The 17437-nt window shown below is 40.6% G+C and overlaps 1 protein-coding gene across 2 annotated transcripts in view; it reads right to left on the bottom strand.

The window, feature by feature from the left end:
- Nucleotides 1–17437, bottom strand: part of LOC106081673 (nose resistant to fluoxetine protein 6) — a 29828-nt gene extending 12391 nt beyond the window's left edge. The window contains exons 1-7 of one of the 2 annotated variants that reach the window (XM_059369351.1): nt 17284–17437; nt 11133–11416; nt 10898–11075; nt 3758–3904; nt 3317–3689; nt 3094–3259; nt 2948–3027 (exon numbers count right to left, since the gene is read on the bottom strand). In XM_059369351.1, the coding sequence (XP_059225334.1) occupies nt 2948–3027; nt 3094–3259; nt 3317–3689; nt 3758–3904; nt 10898–11075; nt 11133–11416; nt 17284–17368 (1313 nt within the window). In that variant the 5' untranslated portion in view covers nt 17369–17437. Of the gene's footprint in view, nt 1–2947; nt 3028–3093; nt 3260–3316; nt 3690–3757; nt 3905–10897; nt 11076–11132; nt 11417–11831; nt 12087–17283 lie in introns of those variants that run through there. The other variant, XM_059369352.1, reaches the window with a different exon arrangement.

Here is a 17437-nt window from a genome sequence, read left to right as displayed (position 1 = left end):
CGTGCTTGCATCTTCAAGGCCAGAAGTAACATGACGAAACGATAATCGTTTTCCTCAAAACTCAAATCCTCGATGTTCAATGGTTAACATGAATAACAATTAAAAACGTTCTAATTTTGGCCAGAACGAATCTTGGGTACCCACCACCGCTAAAAATTTGTTCCAAATTAGGCAAACATTTAAATTATAAACCGATTAAGACCTTACATAGCACGAAATTACATACTAGAAAATTTCATCTCAATCGCACATTAATTGCGGCTTCTAGGGGCTCAAGCAGTCAAATCGGGAGATCGGTTTATATCGGTCTATATCAGATAATAAACCGGTTCGAACCATACTTGGCACGATGGTTGGAAATTGTACACTCAACCAAATTTGTTATTAAAAACAGTAAAAACGTTTGCTAAATCAGCAGTTTTTGTTTGCTGAAAATGGGAAAGCAGAATTAACTGCTATTTCAACTAATATATGGCTGCTGTATTAGCAAACATCAACTAAATCAGTAAACAAAATCTGCTGAAAAAAAATTTTGTGCTATTGTATTTTGCCTGTACCTTGTTCACTTTCCTTTAGACATTTTTTGTAGAAATTTTGTTGCAAGAGACGTTTTTAAATTGTGAAATATTACTGTAAAGGAGCTACCTGTTCCATCCATTGGTATACATTTCGAAATTGGGCTGAGCTTGCTCACTGTTTAAAACCCTCCACCATAGGATGGGCTTATACTTATTTCGACATTCCGTCTGTAACACCTTGAAATATTCGTATAAGACCCCATAAAGTATACATACTCTTAAACGTCATGACCGTCTGCCCGTCCGTCTGTCGAAAGCACGCTTACTGCCGAAGGAGTAGAGCTAGGCGCTTGAAATTTTGAAATTTGCATTAGGAGGGGAAAGCCACCGCTGAGAACTTTTTCTGATGGTCTCGCCAGGATTAGAACCCAAGCGTTCAGCGTCATAGGCGGACATGCTATCCTCTGCGCTACGGTGGCCATGTTGTAATATAGCTGCCATATAAACAGATCTTGGATCTTGACTTCTTGAGCCCCTAGGTGGCACGAGATGTTTTGACATTAATTTCAACAACTGTGCTAAGTATGGTTGAAATCGGTCCATAGCCTGATATAACCTGCCATACAAACCGATCTGGATCTTGCCTTCTTAGGCCACCAGAGGGCGCAATTCTTATCCGATTTGGCTGAAATTTTGTTCACCGGATTCTTCCATTACCTCAACATACGTGCCAAATATGATCTGAAGCGGTCTATAGATCTAGATCTATCTATAGCGATCTACAAACCGATCACCCTATTTAACTTCTTGATGGTCTCTAACTTCATCTAAATTCATCTCAATTATAGTCCGAAGCGGACCATAACTTAATATATCTTCAATAGCATAGCAATTCTTATCCCTTTTTTGCCTAAAAAGAGATTCCGCGCAAAGAACTCGACAAATGTGATCCATGGTGGAGGGTATATAAGATTCGGGCCGGCCGAACTTAGCACGCTCTTACTTGTTTGTTATTGTTCTACAATACTAATGTGTACATGACTGGCATGGCCTTTTGTATCTAAATTAAACGACGATGGTGATTATAAACATCCACTGAGACACACATTCACATTTGTATTTTATTTTTTCTTTAAACATTCCCTTTATAATTAAGCTGCAGTCATTTTCAGCACACAACAGACTTTTCAGCAGTAAGCCAGCTGCTCGGAAATTGCGGAATTATTGCTGCAATAGCAGAATTACTGCTGCAATAGCAGAACTACTGGTACAATAGCAGCAATGTTACCTAATAATATTCAGCAGACAGTGTTTGCTATTTTCAGCTTACTTTTTTCTGTAAGTGTAACAGAACACTACGGGCAAAATTTCAATTGTAAAATAATTGCGGCTTCTAGAGGCTCAAGAAGTCAAATCTGGAGATCGGTTTATATGGTAGCCATATAGAACGATTCGGGCTATAGTCGGCTGGATTGTTAGGAGTCGTAACAAAACACTGCCCGTAGAAGTTCATCCAAATCGGATAAAGATTGCGGCTTCCAGAGGCTCAAGAACCGAATTTGCCACTTTCAATCCCCAACGACCTATTGGGATGCCCAAAAAGTATTTGCGGATTTTTTAAAAGAAAGTAAATGCATTTTTAATAAAACTTAGAATGAACTTTAATCAAATATACTTTTTTTACACTTTTTTTCTAAAGCAAGCTAAAAGTAACAGCTGATAACTGACAGAAGAAAGAATGCAATTACAGAGTCACAAGTTGTGAAAAAATTTGTCAACGCCGACTATATGAAAAATCCGCAATTACTTTTTGGGCAACCCAATACATCAATATCTACCAGTGCAAAATTTCAAGCGGCTAGCTTTACGCGTTTGACTGCTAACGTGATTTCCACACACGCACAGTGGGAAAAAAATCGAAAAAGACTAGGAAAAATATGAAATTTGAGAACGGATAGGATAACTCTTTGAAATTTCAAATGGTTAAAGCTAGGGTGTTATCGGGGATATTTGCAAAATTTCAAGGCCCAAGGTGGTAGTCAAATAAAAAGTATTTGAAAGTAGAGTATGAATGTGTTACAGACATTTAAACTTATCAGAAACTTAATACTAGGGACCAAGTAGGGACTTGTGGCCACCCAACTCCAAAAAGAAACTAGCAACTGAACAATAAAGCCTGTTGGGTTAATATGAGGCTGACATCACTATTTGGTACCTAATCCGATTGGAATTCTTAAGCTCCTAAAACTGTGTAATTTTTGTTCCATTTGGCTGAAGTGAAGTGTACTACTGGCCTCCAACACTCACACCATATTCGGCAGATAGGTCAAGAAATAGATATAGTCAGATCCCCCGATATGATTTCTTAAGCACCTAAAAACATCATCCCCGATTCGATTTCTTATGGAGAACATTAAACAAAGACTTACTTTGATGTGATAGTTAAAACCAAGGTATAAAATGCAAATAACTGAATATCTGCTGCAATGTACCAGGTATGGAGACTCGACTGAAATAAAAAAATATGATTAGCTGCACATTTTTTTGTCTAAAGTTACAAACGTAAGTAACTTACGGAATATTTCATTGTGAAATTATTTATCATGAAAATATTGTGCCACCAATTTTCTCGACTTAATATGCGGCTTGGTTCACTTATATGCCGCCAAAAGGGGCCATCTGTAAGTGTGCTCAAAACCGAGGCATTAAACAAAGTGAGCAAAGCCACAGAAGGCAAATATCTGAAATGTAAGATCAGAAATAGTGGTCAAATAAATTAAAATTGAACATCAGCTCACCTCAGAAAACGACCAACAACTATGAGTGCTAATTGGCGCAAGCATTGTCCCCAAGTTGAATGAGGTGTAACACTAGATGACTTATGAAATTTTAAATACAGCAGTAGGCCACTCATCACCATGAATATTTCGATTATAGTCGTCCCATTTAAGGCAGATAAGCCGACGTTAGTTTTTCCAATATTTTCAAAGTATTCCGGATTTTTAATATGGAGAAACTCCAGATAAAAATTGTGACCCATTAGTACTATTAGAAGGCAATTCGAACGTAAACCATCAAGAAAAGAGAACTCATTACCAATTGTGCCGCGAGCAGGCTGAGTAAGACGATAATAGTTTCGGGCCAATGAGAAGGATGTCAAGATTGCCGATGCTGTTGGGTATAGAATTTCATTTTAAAAGTACGGGTTGAATCAATTGAATCACTATGCGCTTACTCACCTGCATCTGTGTAATTTGTTTTGTAAAAGTCATTAGTATGATTTTTATCCATTTGTTGAGACTTTAAAAAATAATCATAAACTGATGAACAAAAAACCAAAAGTAGGATGCCTTTGACTGTATTGTTAAAGACACTGGTGGCCATATCTATAAGAAAAATGTTTGAAGAAATAAAATGGTTAACATATTAAAATTTGTATACCCTATACGACTATTTTTTTATACCCACCACCGAAGGATGGGGGTCATTCCGTTTGCAACACATCGAAATATCCATTGCCGACCCTATATATTGTAGCATATATTGGGTTGCCCAAAAAGTAATTGCGGATTTTTTAAAAGAAAGTAAATGCATTTTTAATAAAACTTAGAATGAACTTTAATCAAATATACTTTTTTTACACTTTTTTTCTAAAGCAAGCTAAAAGTAACAGCTGATAACTGACAGAAGAAAGAATGCAATTACAAAGTCACAAGCTGTGAAAAAATTTGTCAACGCCGACTATATGAAAAATCCGCAATTACTTTTTGGGCAACCAAATATATTCTTGATCAGCGTAAAAATCTAAGATAATTTAGACATGTCCGTCCGTCTGTCTGTTGAAATCACGCTACAGTTTTTAAAAATAGAGATATTGAGCTGAAACTTGGCACAGATTCTCTTTTTGTCCATAAGCAGGTTATGTTCGAAGATGAGCTATATCGGACTATATTTTGATGTAGCCCCCATATAGACCGATCCGCTGATTTAGGGTCTTAGGCCCATAAAAGCCACAGTTATTATCCGATTTTGCTGAAATTTGGGACAGTGAGTTGCGTTAGCCCCTTCGACATCCTTCTTCAATTTGGCCCAGATCGGTCCAGATTTGGATATAGCTGCCATATAGACCGATCCTCCGATTAAGGGTCTTAGGCCCATAAAAGCCACATTTATTATCCGATTTTGCTGAAATTTGGGACAGTGAGTTGTTTTAGGCCCTCCGACATCTTTCTTCAATTTGGCCGTGATCGGTCCAGATTTGGTTATAGCTGCCATATAGACCGATCCTCCGACTTAGAGTCTTAGGCCCATAAAAGCCACATTTATTATCCGATTTTGCTGAAATTTGGGACAATGAGTTGCGTTAGCCCCTTCGACATCCTTCTTCAATTTGGCCCAGATCGGTCCAGATTTGGATATAGCTGCCATATAGACCGATCCTCCGACTTAGAGTCTTAGGCCCATAAAAGCCACATTTATTGTCCGATGTCGCCGAAATTTGGGACAGTGAGTTTAGTTAGGCTCTTCGACATCCTTCTTAAATTTGACTCAGATCGGTCCAGATTTGGATTTAGCTGCCATATAGACGATCCTCCGATTTAGGGTCTTAGGCCGATCAAAGCCACAATAATTATCCGATTTTGCTGAAATTTGGGACAGAGAGTTATTTTAGACCTTTCGACATCCTTCGTTAATTTGGCTCAGATCGGTCTAGATTTGGTTATAGCTGCCAAATAGACCGATCCTCCGATTTAGGGTCTTAGGCCCATAAAAGCCATATTTATTGTCCGATGTCGCCGAAATTTGGGACAGTGAGTTGTGTTAAGCCCTTCGATATCCATTTCTTAATTTGGCCCAGATCGGTTCAGATGTGGATGTACCTGCCATATAGACCGATCCGCTGATTTAAGGTCTTAGGCCCATAAAAGCCACAGTTATTATCCGATTTTGCTGAAATTTGGGACAGTGAGTTGCGTTAGCTGCCATATAGACCGATCCTCCGATTTAGGGTCTTAGGCCCATAAAAGCCACATTTATTATCCGATTTTGCTGAAATTTGGGACAGTGAGTTGACTTAGGCCCTTCGACATCTCTCTTAAATTTGGTCGTGATCGGTTCAGATTTGGGTATAGCTGCCATATAGACCGATTTCTCAATTTAAATCGGTCGCATTTATTGCCCGATGTCGCCGAAATTTGGTACAGTGAGTTAAGTTAAGCCTCTTGACATACTTCTGCAATATGGCACAGATCGGTCTAGATTTGGATATAGCTGCCATATAGACCGATCACTCGGTTTTAGGTTTTGGGGCCATGAAAGGCGCATTTATTGTTCGATTTCGCTGAAGTTTGATACAGTGAGTTGAGTTAGGCTCTTCGACCTCCTTCTTCAATTTGGCAGAGATCGGTCCAGATTTCAATATAGCTGCCATATAGACCGATCTCTCGATTTAAGTTTTTGGGCCAATAAAAGGCGCACTTATTTTCCGATTTCGCCGAAATTTGGGACAATGCTTTGTGTTAGGCTCTTCGACATTTTTCTGCAACTTGGCCCAAATCGGTCTAGATTTGGATATAGCTGTCATGTAGACCGATATCTCAATTTAAAGTCTTGGCCCCATAAAAGGCGCATTTATTATCCGATTTCACTGAGGTGGTGGGTATCCAAAGTTCGGCCCGGCAGAACTTAACGCCTTTTTACTTGTTTTAAATTTGTTTATTTAGTGAAATTATTCAGTTTTATGTTCATCAGAATATTATCAATCTTTACTATAATAAGAAAGTTAACAAATAAAAACATGTTAAGTTCGACCGTGCTGAACTTTGGATACCCACCACCATGGATCATCCTATTTTATTAGAACTCCACTACCATATCCATAGGTATGTTTAAATCGGCAGATCGGTCTGTATGGCAGATATCTTATATATAAAATTCAATTTGTGTTTGTTTGTTTGTCGGTTTGTTCCGTATAGACTCAAAAACGGCTGCACCGATTACCTTGAAATTTTCACAAATTGTGTAGGTTGGTGTGGAAGGAAACATAGGCTATATAATTTTTTCATATCGGGAGGGGGCGGACCCTCCCCCTTTCCCCAAAAGTACTGCTCAAAAATAAAAGTGGACCGATCGGGACAATATGGGATTCAAATGAAAGAGTAGAGTACGAATTCCGTAATAAAAGTTTGGTCAAAGTACCTGGAGGGCCGCCCTAGTCCCAAAACCCCTTAAAATAGGTTTATTTGACGATCATGTCAATATGGAACACAAATGAAAGGTATTCAGGAGTAGATTACGAACATGGTCAGGAAATAGGATTAGGCTTTATAATTTATTGATAACGAAAGGAAGCGGACCCTCCACCGTTACCCCAAAAACACCACCCAAAATCAAAAGTGAACCGATAAGGACAATATGGGTATCAAATGAAAAGTATGCGGGAGTAGATAACGAATCTCGCATAAAAATTCATGTCGAAGTATAGAGGGTTACCCCACCCCCACAAAAACGACCAAAATGGGCTCATTAACCAATCACGGATATATGGGACTCGGTTTGTTTGTTCCGTATTGACTGAGAAACGGCAGAACCGATTTTCTCGAAATTTTCGCATATTGTGTACGTTGGTCTGGAAGGGAACATAGGCTATATAATTTTTCGGTATCGGAAGGGGGATGGACTCAAAAGTGGTATTGGAGAGTAGAATACGAATATGGTATTCAAATTTGAGTCTAACTACCCATCGGGCCGCCCCAACTCCAAAACTACCTCAAACAGACATACTGGACGTTCATTTCAATCAGATCGAAGTATATGGGGTCACGCCACCCCTCAAAAACGCCATTAGACCCAATATGACTATATGATACTTGGCTGAACCGATTTTCTTAAAATATTCATAGATTGTGTAAGTTATTCTGGAAGGAAACATAGGCTTATAATTTTTAGATATTGGATGGAGTCGGACCCCTTACCCCATAAACGCCATCCATATCCGAAAGTGGTCCGATGGGTACAATAAGGGTATCACATGAAAGATATTAGAGACCAGACAAAGAATACCCAACCCCAAAACTTCACTAAACAGATATATTCGAAGTTCATGTCGATATGGGATTCAAATGAAAAGTATAAGGCAGTAGATGTCTGTCTTTTACAGCAGCATGGAGGACCTTGCGTTCACCAGTCGAAACACCGAGATCCTCGGGGTCCACCCTGGGTATTGCTGCAGGAGAATATATACCCACACCACTTACGAAACATATAAGGCTGTCTAGCCGTGCAGCTCACCTCGGCAAGAGTTCATACTGAAGATTAGGTTCTCCGAAGAAGAAGTACAAGGAAAGTGAAAAAGGCTCTCAGAAGGATGAGACAGGCCATAGGAAGATAGAGGAACATCAACATGGACGTTCATAACGGAATCTCCGAGCTGGAGGATTTCCTGGAATCGTCAGAAGCTATCGGCGAAACTGGAAGACATCTGAACCGGAAAGAGAAGCTATCAGTGCAAATCTGACAGATGAGAAAGAACTCGTGTCCAACCAAAGCCTGCCAGCAGGCCAAAAGAAGAGACGTGCTTCGAGACCAACCGATGTAAAGAAGAGATGTGCTTCGAGCCAAGCCGTTGTAAATCCAGGCAAGAAGGCCAAGGAAAAGGCGGATAGACAGTCCGTCCAAAGCGGTAAACCGAAAGATGAAAAGGGAGATGCCAATGTACTAACAAAACAGAGAGAGACCTAAGGCTCGAAAAGGTGCCAAGGAGAAAAAACAACGAAAACGACAGCCATAATGTCGTAATTACAATAAATCAGCAGTGGGGCATAGCTATGCCGACGTGGTTAGAAGTCGCAGACAAAATGTGAAGCCTGAGACCGTTGAGGTATAATACATCAGGAAGGCGACGGATACAATTCTCCTGGTGATGGAGAAGTGAGGCAAAAAGGACGAGTTTCTAGATGCACTTAAAGCCATGCTTTAGGAATCAGCGGTAGTCTAGGGTCTAAGGCCAAAGGTGAATATAGAGATCACGGACTTAGACACCCGCACGACAACAGAAGAGATCGACGCCGAATTCAACGGTACAAGGAAGATGTTTCAGATGCTTCGGATCAGGTCACATGCAGTGGGTATATGATGGGCCTGATAGAAAGGGCATGTGATTATGCATCCGTTGTGGCGAGAAGGGCCGTAAAAAGAAAAAATGTAAGAATGCATCGAAATGCTGCATATGCTCACTAGACAGCAAGGGCGAGTCAAAACATCTGCCTCGGTACATCAAGTTGCAAGAATATAACACCAAAGGGGCAGAGAAAAATCTACGAGATAAAATACATAGGAGTAGCTATAGAACAAGAATCTTATATCGTACTAATCAGCGAGCAAAAATAAACTACTACTATATGGATTCCAACCAGTAGTACTATTCATACGATGTAAAGTGGAAAGGGAAGGGGATTCATGTTGGTAAAGCTAATTGATTTTACGCTGTTTAGTTGCATTTATAATAGATGCTTGTGAGAAGGAATACTCCCAGACGTATGGAAACAACAAAGGCTGGTTTTGATCAGCAAGGCAAATGTGATTCAGAATAGCCATCGACTTGCAGGCCACCATGTATGCTGGGCACAGCGGCAAGCTGTTGGAGCGTTTAAAAAAGCTTAGACTCGCGCAAGCAATTGCTGCAGGAAAAGAGCTCTCAAGACGGAAACGTGGCTTCCGCCCAGGGAAGTCGACAAAAAGGTCTCTAAAAGTGCAATTGAGGATATGGAATCTGGTCAATAGCTGAACGTAGCAGACCCATAGCCCTATTGGCAACGCTGGACGCTAAGAACGCCTTTTAAAGCCTCAGGTCGATGGAGGTATTTGAGACCATGAAAATAGACTCTAAATTGACGGAGTATCTGCTGAGGATTATGAGGAGCTAGAGACCGAGTTCTCTTCTACACATCCACCGAAGGCATGAGAAGGTATGAAGTTGCGTCGGGCGCTGTCTAAGATTTCATACTTGGGGCCCACTTCTGAGATGACAGTTAACACACGTCCCCATAGAGGTAGATATGCGGATCGAGGAGGTAGTCTTGCGCACTAGAAGGCACGCGAAATACCTAGGGGTACGATTCGATACCAAAATAACGTTTACAGCCCAGACACAGTACGCGGCAATAAAAGCGGCGAATATAACGGCCCTATTAGGCGATTAATGGTGAACATTGGAGGACCTTTACCAGGCAAACGCAAGCTAATGATGGAGCAATAGTATTCTTTTATATGGAAGGGAGATTTGGGGTGAATACCTTAAGATCAGATGCAAGGCTAAGGAGTTGCTTTCGGTACAGAGGGCGATCGGTCTAAGAGTTATGTCATCTTACCGAACAGTGTCTGAACCCGCAGTCCTCGTCATTGCCGGTATGGTGCCAATAGACCTATGGGCCCTACAGCGGATGAAAATAAATGACGCCACACTAAACCCACCAACATGAGTCCGTACTGGAAGATATTCGACAAGACATGCTGAGCATTTGGCAGCCAAGATGGAATAATGATACACGAGGCAGATGGACCTTTAAGCTCATCCCCGATGAATAGAAAGAAAATCGACGTTAACTTCTATGTGACGCAGGCAATATCTGGTCAAGGATACTTCCGCAAGTACCTAAACAGAGTGGCAAAATGCAGCTCGCCATTCTGAATCTACGAAGAAAAAGAGGTGATGCATGATAAGGAGCACACGGGCTCCGCAGTCACCGACGGTATGACAACCGGGCGCGAATAGAAGAACAGATCGGTATAATAAAAGCAGAAAACCTAAAAACGAAGAAGTGTAGCCTTGACAACCTTTGTCGGAGAGATACTCAAGTCAAAGAAAAGAGACCTTGACGCGACATCAATGATGTAGCAACTTCTATATGAAGACGGCACCTGGATGCAAGAACACTAAGACCTAAGTGCCACAAGGGGATCCACCTCGAAGTAATGCGAGAGCGGTGCCGAGGTGCTTTACTTACTCGGATACGGTGGGTTTTTAGAAGGTAGAGACCGAGTCCGTCTTACGGCGAGAGGCGACGGGCATCGTTAGATACGCAATGGAATAATCCCATCTTATGCCAAAAAAATTATTTCATGGAGGCTCAGGCAAAACTTACAAGGCGTTACAAACGGAATACGATGTTACTATACCACTATCTTCTTGGCGCGGGTATACAAATCAACAAATTTTGATACCGTGGAAACTAAACCGAATATATTTTTAGGTTCTTAGGTCTGACATGAAATGTTCAAAAACGATATCGAAGATTTTACTAAGCAATTTGTGCTTTTAACTCCAAAAAGTTGATATGACACATGACATGATTTTGGTGGATTATTTCTAATGCCATTACCTTCTTCAATGGGCTTGGCCTCTGGGCCTCTTTCGCAATACTCAATGAAGGTTTCCAGTTTTAAGTCATATTCTTTTTCAAATTCCTCATTTAAACATCTTTGAATCATCGATGAATGGTTCGCACGCATTTCTATATCCAATGGTCGTTTATGGACTGTTTGGAAAAATTCAACAACCTTAAGGATAATATAAATGAGTTATAGTTAATGCAAAAAGACAGGAAATACTCTTACCTCCTTGTCCAATGATCCACCTTTATTATGGGTTTCATTATCAGCCTCTGATCTTAGAAAGCGCATACATTTGTTCAAACACACTCCAAAGAATAATTTGTTTCTAGCATAATTAAATTTGTACTCATTATGTAGAGTGATTTTTTGCCACAGCTCCGATGAATTATCTGGCTGCACTTCTGCATAGACCATGCAATATGTGGAAGGCAGCGATGGAGTGACATTAAAGAAACACTCATCGTAATCATCGAAGGAGTAAAGCGTAGGTAGCTTAAGGTTCTTATCTGAAAAAAAAATAGTCTGATTAGATGTATTAGGAAAGATAAGAAGTAAAAGCGCACTAAGTACGGCCGGGCCGAATCTTGGATACCCACCACCATGGATTCTGCTAAAAAAGTACCCTTATTAACTCAGTGTGTATTTCAATTATTTTTATGATGGGGGTATACTAATCTAGTCATTCCGTTTGTACGAAGGTTGCCTTTTATATTTCGAAATTGGACAACGCTTGTATTGCAATCTGCCAACTGAAAGCTCTATCGTAAAGCTTGACATCTTTGGGGTTATACGTACTCAGAACGTTTTGACATACGAGCGTTATTTGTGTTGTTTACAGTAACTTAAAGATAAATCTTGCCCAAAAATGGAATTGTGAAAATTTTTGTGCGATTATTTTTTACAACTTTCGACGTGGATTACCTCAATAACAGTGCATCGATGAACTTAATTCAATTTTTGGCGACAAAGCTCCATATTAGATCAGTGGTTTTTGAAGGCATGGTGAATTCAACCGAAACGAATTTTGTGAAGGTCGTCCAAAATCAGTTGTTGTCCCAAAAACCATTGATGCTGTGCGCCAATTGATATTGCAAGATCGTCATGTGACCTATCGTAAGACTGAGACAAACTTAGGCATTAGTGGGACCAGCGTACATTCAAAATTGCATGAACATTTGTCCGTCAAAAAAATTGTCCGCTTTGGATCCCATACAATTTGTCAATCGCTCAAAAAAAGGCTCGTGTCGATTGGTCGAAAGAAATGCTTCAAAAATACGATCGCGGTGCTCCGAAACATGTCTATGACATCGTGACAGGCGATGACTCGTGGATTTACACGTATGAGCCCGAAAGTTAACAGCAGTCGACTATATGGGTGTTTCAAGATGAGCCAAATCCAACAAAAGTTGGTCGCGCACGAAGCACTACCAAGCAAATTATCGCCTGTTTTTTTCGGAAAAACTGGACGTGTCGCAATAGTACCACCAGAATAACGCAGAACAGTGGTACACAACCATTTGTTTGCCAGTTGTCTTCCAAGAAATCAGAAAAACCAACCGCCGAAGACGGATCACTCTCAGTGCGAGCTCTCACACATCGGCTCAAACAACTGCATTTTTGAGCACTCGAAACATTGATTTAATGACACCGAATTACATCTTTTTATTCCCGTACGTAAAAAATAAAATGAGAGGTCAACGTTTTTTGACACCTGAAGATGCGGTTAATGCGTTCAGAATGCATGTTTTGGAGATACCTCAGGCAGAGTGGCAGAAGTGCTTCGACAATTGGCTCAAATGCATGCAAAAGTGTATAGATCTGAATGGGGAATATTTTGAAAAATAATAAAGCGATTTTCGATGCTTAATATTTGTTTTTGTGTTCTCTAATCCCGAAATATAAAAGGCAACCCTCGTATTAAGTTCTAAAGACTGTTCAATGATTTTGCGCAGGGAGTTAATGTGGTCGGCACAAAAAAATCTTGGCCGAAAACCTGCCTGTTTCTTCATTAAAATGCTGTGAAGTGCAGGTGAAATACGCTGCAGAAGAAGATTTGCCATAACTTTATTTATTGCGTTCAGCAATGTAATCCCCTTCCAGTTCTTACACTGGGTGATGTCACCCATTTTTTGGGATTGTGAACATGATCCCCTTTTTCCATTCCGTGGGGACAACGTTTGTATTCCAGGCTTCTCTGATTATTGGGGTGATCGCTTGAGCTATGGGGTATGCTCCATACCGCAACAGTTCAGCAGGTATATTATCAGGGTTGGCTGATTTGCCGTTTTTGAGTGAGACCAAAGAGGCCTCAATGTCATCACAGGTGGGGCCGTAAATATATCCCTTTGTGGGATTCGGGACACAGGGGGATTAAGAAGGTAGGAGCTTACTTCCTCGGTTGCTGGTCCTTTGAAGCTGAAAAAACCGCGCCATCGCTCTAATTGCTGTTCGGGTATTATTGATTCCGATTCGTCCTGATCTCTTATTATTGCCGTTCTTTTTTTTACTGATTGGTAGATACCACGTAAGTTTCCAATATTAGCTGCATTTTCAGCTTGCTCTGCATATTAAGATATATTCGCTTATCTCTGCGAACTAGGCGCTTAATTAGCGAGGCGGAGGCCCGATATTCGATTTTAGTTACACTTGACTTAGCCCGTAGCAGAGCGTTGCGTAGACGTTCCCGATGTTTTATTTCCTCTATAGTTTCGTTGGTAATCCATGGTTTTTGGGATCGTCGAACAATGCCTATGATAGAGGTGGCCGTCTCCGTACATGCTGCTGTTATGTCGGCCCATGTATGGGTGTTATTTTGCAGCTTCTCCGTTAATGTTGCCTTGTATTCGCGCGCTTTTTCGGGGTCTTTTAGGTTTAAGAGGTTGAACTTTGTGCTTTTTGTTTGAGTCCTTTTCAAGACGGCTGGGCGCAGACGTAAAGTGGTCATTAAGAGCATGTAGTCACTATCGATGTCGGCTCCTCGTCTAGTTTTCACGTCCATTAGCGAACCCAGAAAGAGTTTGCTGATAGGTAAGTGGTCGATTTGATTACGGGTGTTTCCATCTTGTGATTCCCAAGTATATTTGTGTATATTTTTATGGGGAAATTTTGTGCCTCCAATAAAGAGCCGGTTTAATGCGCAGAAATCAACCAATCTATCTTCATTGTCATTCGTGGTATCTCCAAGTCTTTGCATTCCCATGATTGATTGTATTGTTGTTATTGTTGTTGTTGCCCACCTTGGCATTAAAATCTCCCATAACAAGTTTAAGATCTCCTTTTGGTAGAGAGCGTGTCACTAAGTCGAGTCGGGAATAGAATTGATCCTTTGTTTGGTCGTCATCGGGTTCGGTTGGCGCTTAGCATTGTAGAATGGCTATTTTACCGATTTTTGGATTTAATCTTGCCGTTATTATGCGTTCACATATAACATTGTATAATAGAAGAGCTCGCTTTGCTTTCGGTGACAGTAAAAGACCGACGCCATTTATTCGGTGGATTTCATTGACTGAAAAAATGAAATAGTAGCCACCTTAAAGATCTATAGTTTCGAAATTCGGCAATCGTTCTTCACTTAAACCGAGGATGTATAGGTTGTAGTTTGACATTTCGTTCTGGACTTGGTAAAGTCTCGATACCTCTGAGGGAGTTCCGACGTTCAATGTTCCAATCATAAACCATATTCTGAATCCATAGGTCGTCATCGGGGGGTTGTCGGTTCCAATTTTTCTGGTTGATGTTTCTGTAATCGTGATTTTTTTTAGATGGATGGCGGATTGTGCCATCGCATCGGTTCCTAATGCTGGGACTGCCAGCGACCCACTAGGCCGGGGTTTCTTGATGGTAAATCTACGATCTGCGGGCACCACCGTTGGCCATTTCCTTTGGCTCATTCGCTGGCGAACCTATAGCACGAGCTCATCGCGATCGTATTCGTATCCGTGCAAGCAGGACACCTCCTGCTTGTGCTAACTTGTTTGTTCGCCCTGCATATTTAAATTCTGCGGTACCCGTCATATCGGACGAGCTTTCCCCAATCCACCATCTGGGATGGAGATGCGAGAAGTAGGAGGAAACTCCGCAGTGTGTTGGTATCACAAATAAATTAAGGCTTTGACCACCGAGTTAAGGAACGCATGGTTAGCTTTCAATTCTATTAATTCTAAGACAACTATTTAATTTTGTCATTATCGCAAATCTGTTGTACCAACTATTAACAGATTATAATAAATTAAGTTAATGAATCAATTACATTGATTAAGTTATTGTCAATTACATGATAATTATTCTTGATAGATTGTAATTGCCTTGCTATTAACATGAGCTTACCACGTAGATAGTGTGAAAGTTTTAGTACTTCCAACGCTTATTATTATGGTATTTGAACATTTTTCATGGTACGCGACAAACAGTGGAATTACGACAAGCAAAATTGGAAACAATTCGGTAATTTTCCCAAAAATAGATTTATTTTTAAGAAATTTTGAATGAGAATATCTGAGGTGCTAATTTTTACAGTTGTTTATCTCACCTATGAATTTGTGTGGAGGTCAACGTTGCTCAGAGGTGTCCGGTGTCCGCCTTCATTGCTAAACCCCTGGATTCAAATTCCGGCGAGAATATCAGAAAAGAATTTTCAGCGGTGGTTATCTCCCCTAGTACTGGCGACAGTTGTGAGATATTTACCTTATGCAGTCAGCCGTGTAAACTTCACTGTTGTGTCTTTCTGGGGCAAGCCATTCGGACTTGGCTATAAAAAGGAGGTCCCTTATCATTGAGCTTAAAATTTGTATCGGACAGCACTCATTGATATGAGAGAAGTATCCCCGCTGTTCTATAACTCAATGTTCATGGACACATTTGCAATATGCCATTAAATTGTGCTTGTTCTGCCATGTTCAACCGATGAAACAGGACCTGGTTATTTAAAGTAGTCGAATATTTGTAACGACAAAAGGATTTTTGAATCAGACACAATGTCCCGAACAACCCTCGGCAAGCGTATATGGTCCGTTAGAGAGTTCCTCTGTAAGTTGGTATCTAGGAGTAGTTCTATTATTTCTTGACTAGATATAGTCCATGCATTCTCTGATAATTCTAAGATCTTTCGTATCCAAGAGGCCTCGGCATCTACAGAATTCCACCCAGTATTTGCTCTGGGCCTTTTAGCTCGCCCTTGTATAGACCCAGTAATGTGGTTTTCTTCTTATTGAAGAGTTTTTTGATTAAGTAAGCAGTTCACTACTCGTGTTGTTATATGTTTTCAAATCATGGCTACTCGCGAACGCAAACGAGGTAGTGCTACAAGTGTTTAAGAGAAAGATTCTGCGTAAAATTTATGGACCAATCTGCGTTGATTGAGAACGTCTGGCTAAAAGAACGCACACCCGATGATTGAAACCTCAGCACACTATGTCCCGTACACAAGAAAGGAGACAAGACGGAAAAGGCCAACTACAGAGGAATAAGTCTCCTCTCAATCGCATACAAGATATCCGTAATGTGAGCGTAATGTGTGAAGGATTGGAACCTAAAGTCAATGAGATAATTGGGCACAGGTATTCATACTGCGTCAAATCCAGCAAAAGACCCGAGAAGGATAAATTAACACCTTCCATCTCTTTGTTGACTACAAAGCCGCTTTCGACAGAACTATACGTTTAAAGGCGTTTCATGTCATGTCTGAGTATGGTATCCCTGTAAAATTAATAAGACTCTGCAAGACGACACTTGCTGGTAGACGTTCCTCAGTAAGAATAGGAAATACAAGGAGACAGCTTATCGTGTGATCTCTTTAATATCCTTCTGGAGAAGGATATTCGAGATGCAGATGTGAATAGATATGGCACACTACTCACAAGACAACACATGCTACACGACTATGCCAACATTATCGATATCATGGGCCGGTCACCAGAAGTAGTAACTGCAGCCTTTGAAAGAATCGAAAGGGAATCAGTGAAAGTGGGTCTGGCAGTAAATGTTGAAAACGCCATGTATAACCGGGAAGATAAAGAAAATGGAGAAAGTTGGGAACCACAACTTTGAAATAGTCATCTATTTTATCTTCCGCCCGATGGAAAGATCAAGTGGTGAGAGACATCTTTAAACTTGGTGTCAGAGATTATAGAAGGATCGCAGAAGATCGAAGGGCTTGGAAGGCTGTTTTACGTTCGGCTAATGGGACTAATGTTCTGTCATAGCCAATTAAAGCAAGTCTACCCTATGGGGGGTGGAGGGTTTTATTTTTTAGCACTATAAGAAATTAAGTTTCCCAACTTCGTTGATTTTGGCTTGTTTACTTATTTTCGAGTATGTATCCACTTTTTTAAAACCCGACCGATTTATTTCTATTGAGCCCAATAATCCGACTTACACTTTGTTTCTTCGTAAACTTTTCCTTGAGCGATTGCAACTACCGCCGACACCAACAGAATTTGCACAAAGAATAAAGGACTCATCTTTTCTCAATTTGTCAATTCGAAGGCAAACAATTTTCTTAGCTCGTTATGGCAAGTCTCTTGCACCGA

Source organism: Stomoxys calcitrans, chromosome 5 (assembly GCF_963082655.1).
Source record: "Stomoxys calcitrans chromosome 5, idStoCalc2.1, whole genome shotgun sequence".
In the NCBI taxonomy this organism is placed as follows: Eukaryota; Metazoa; Arthropoda; class Insecta; order Diptera; family Muscidae; genus Stomoxys; species Stomoxys calcitrans.
This window is presented reverse-complemented; position numbering and strand designations above follow the sequence as displayed.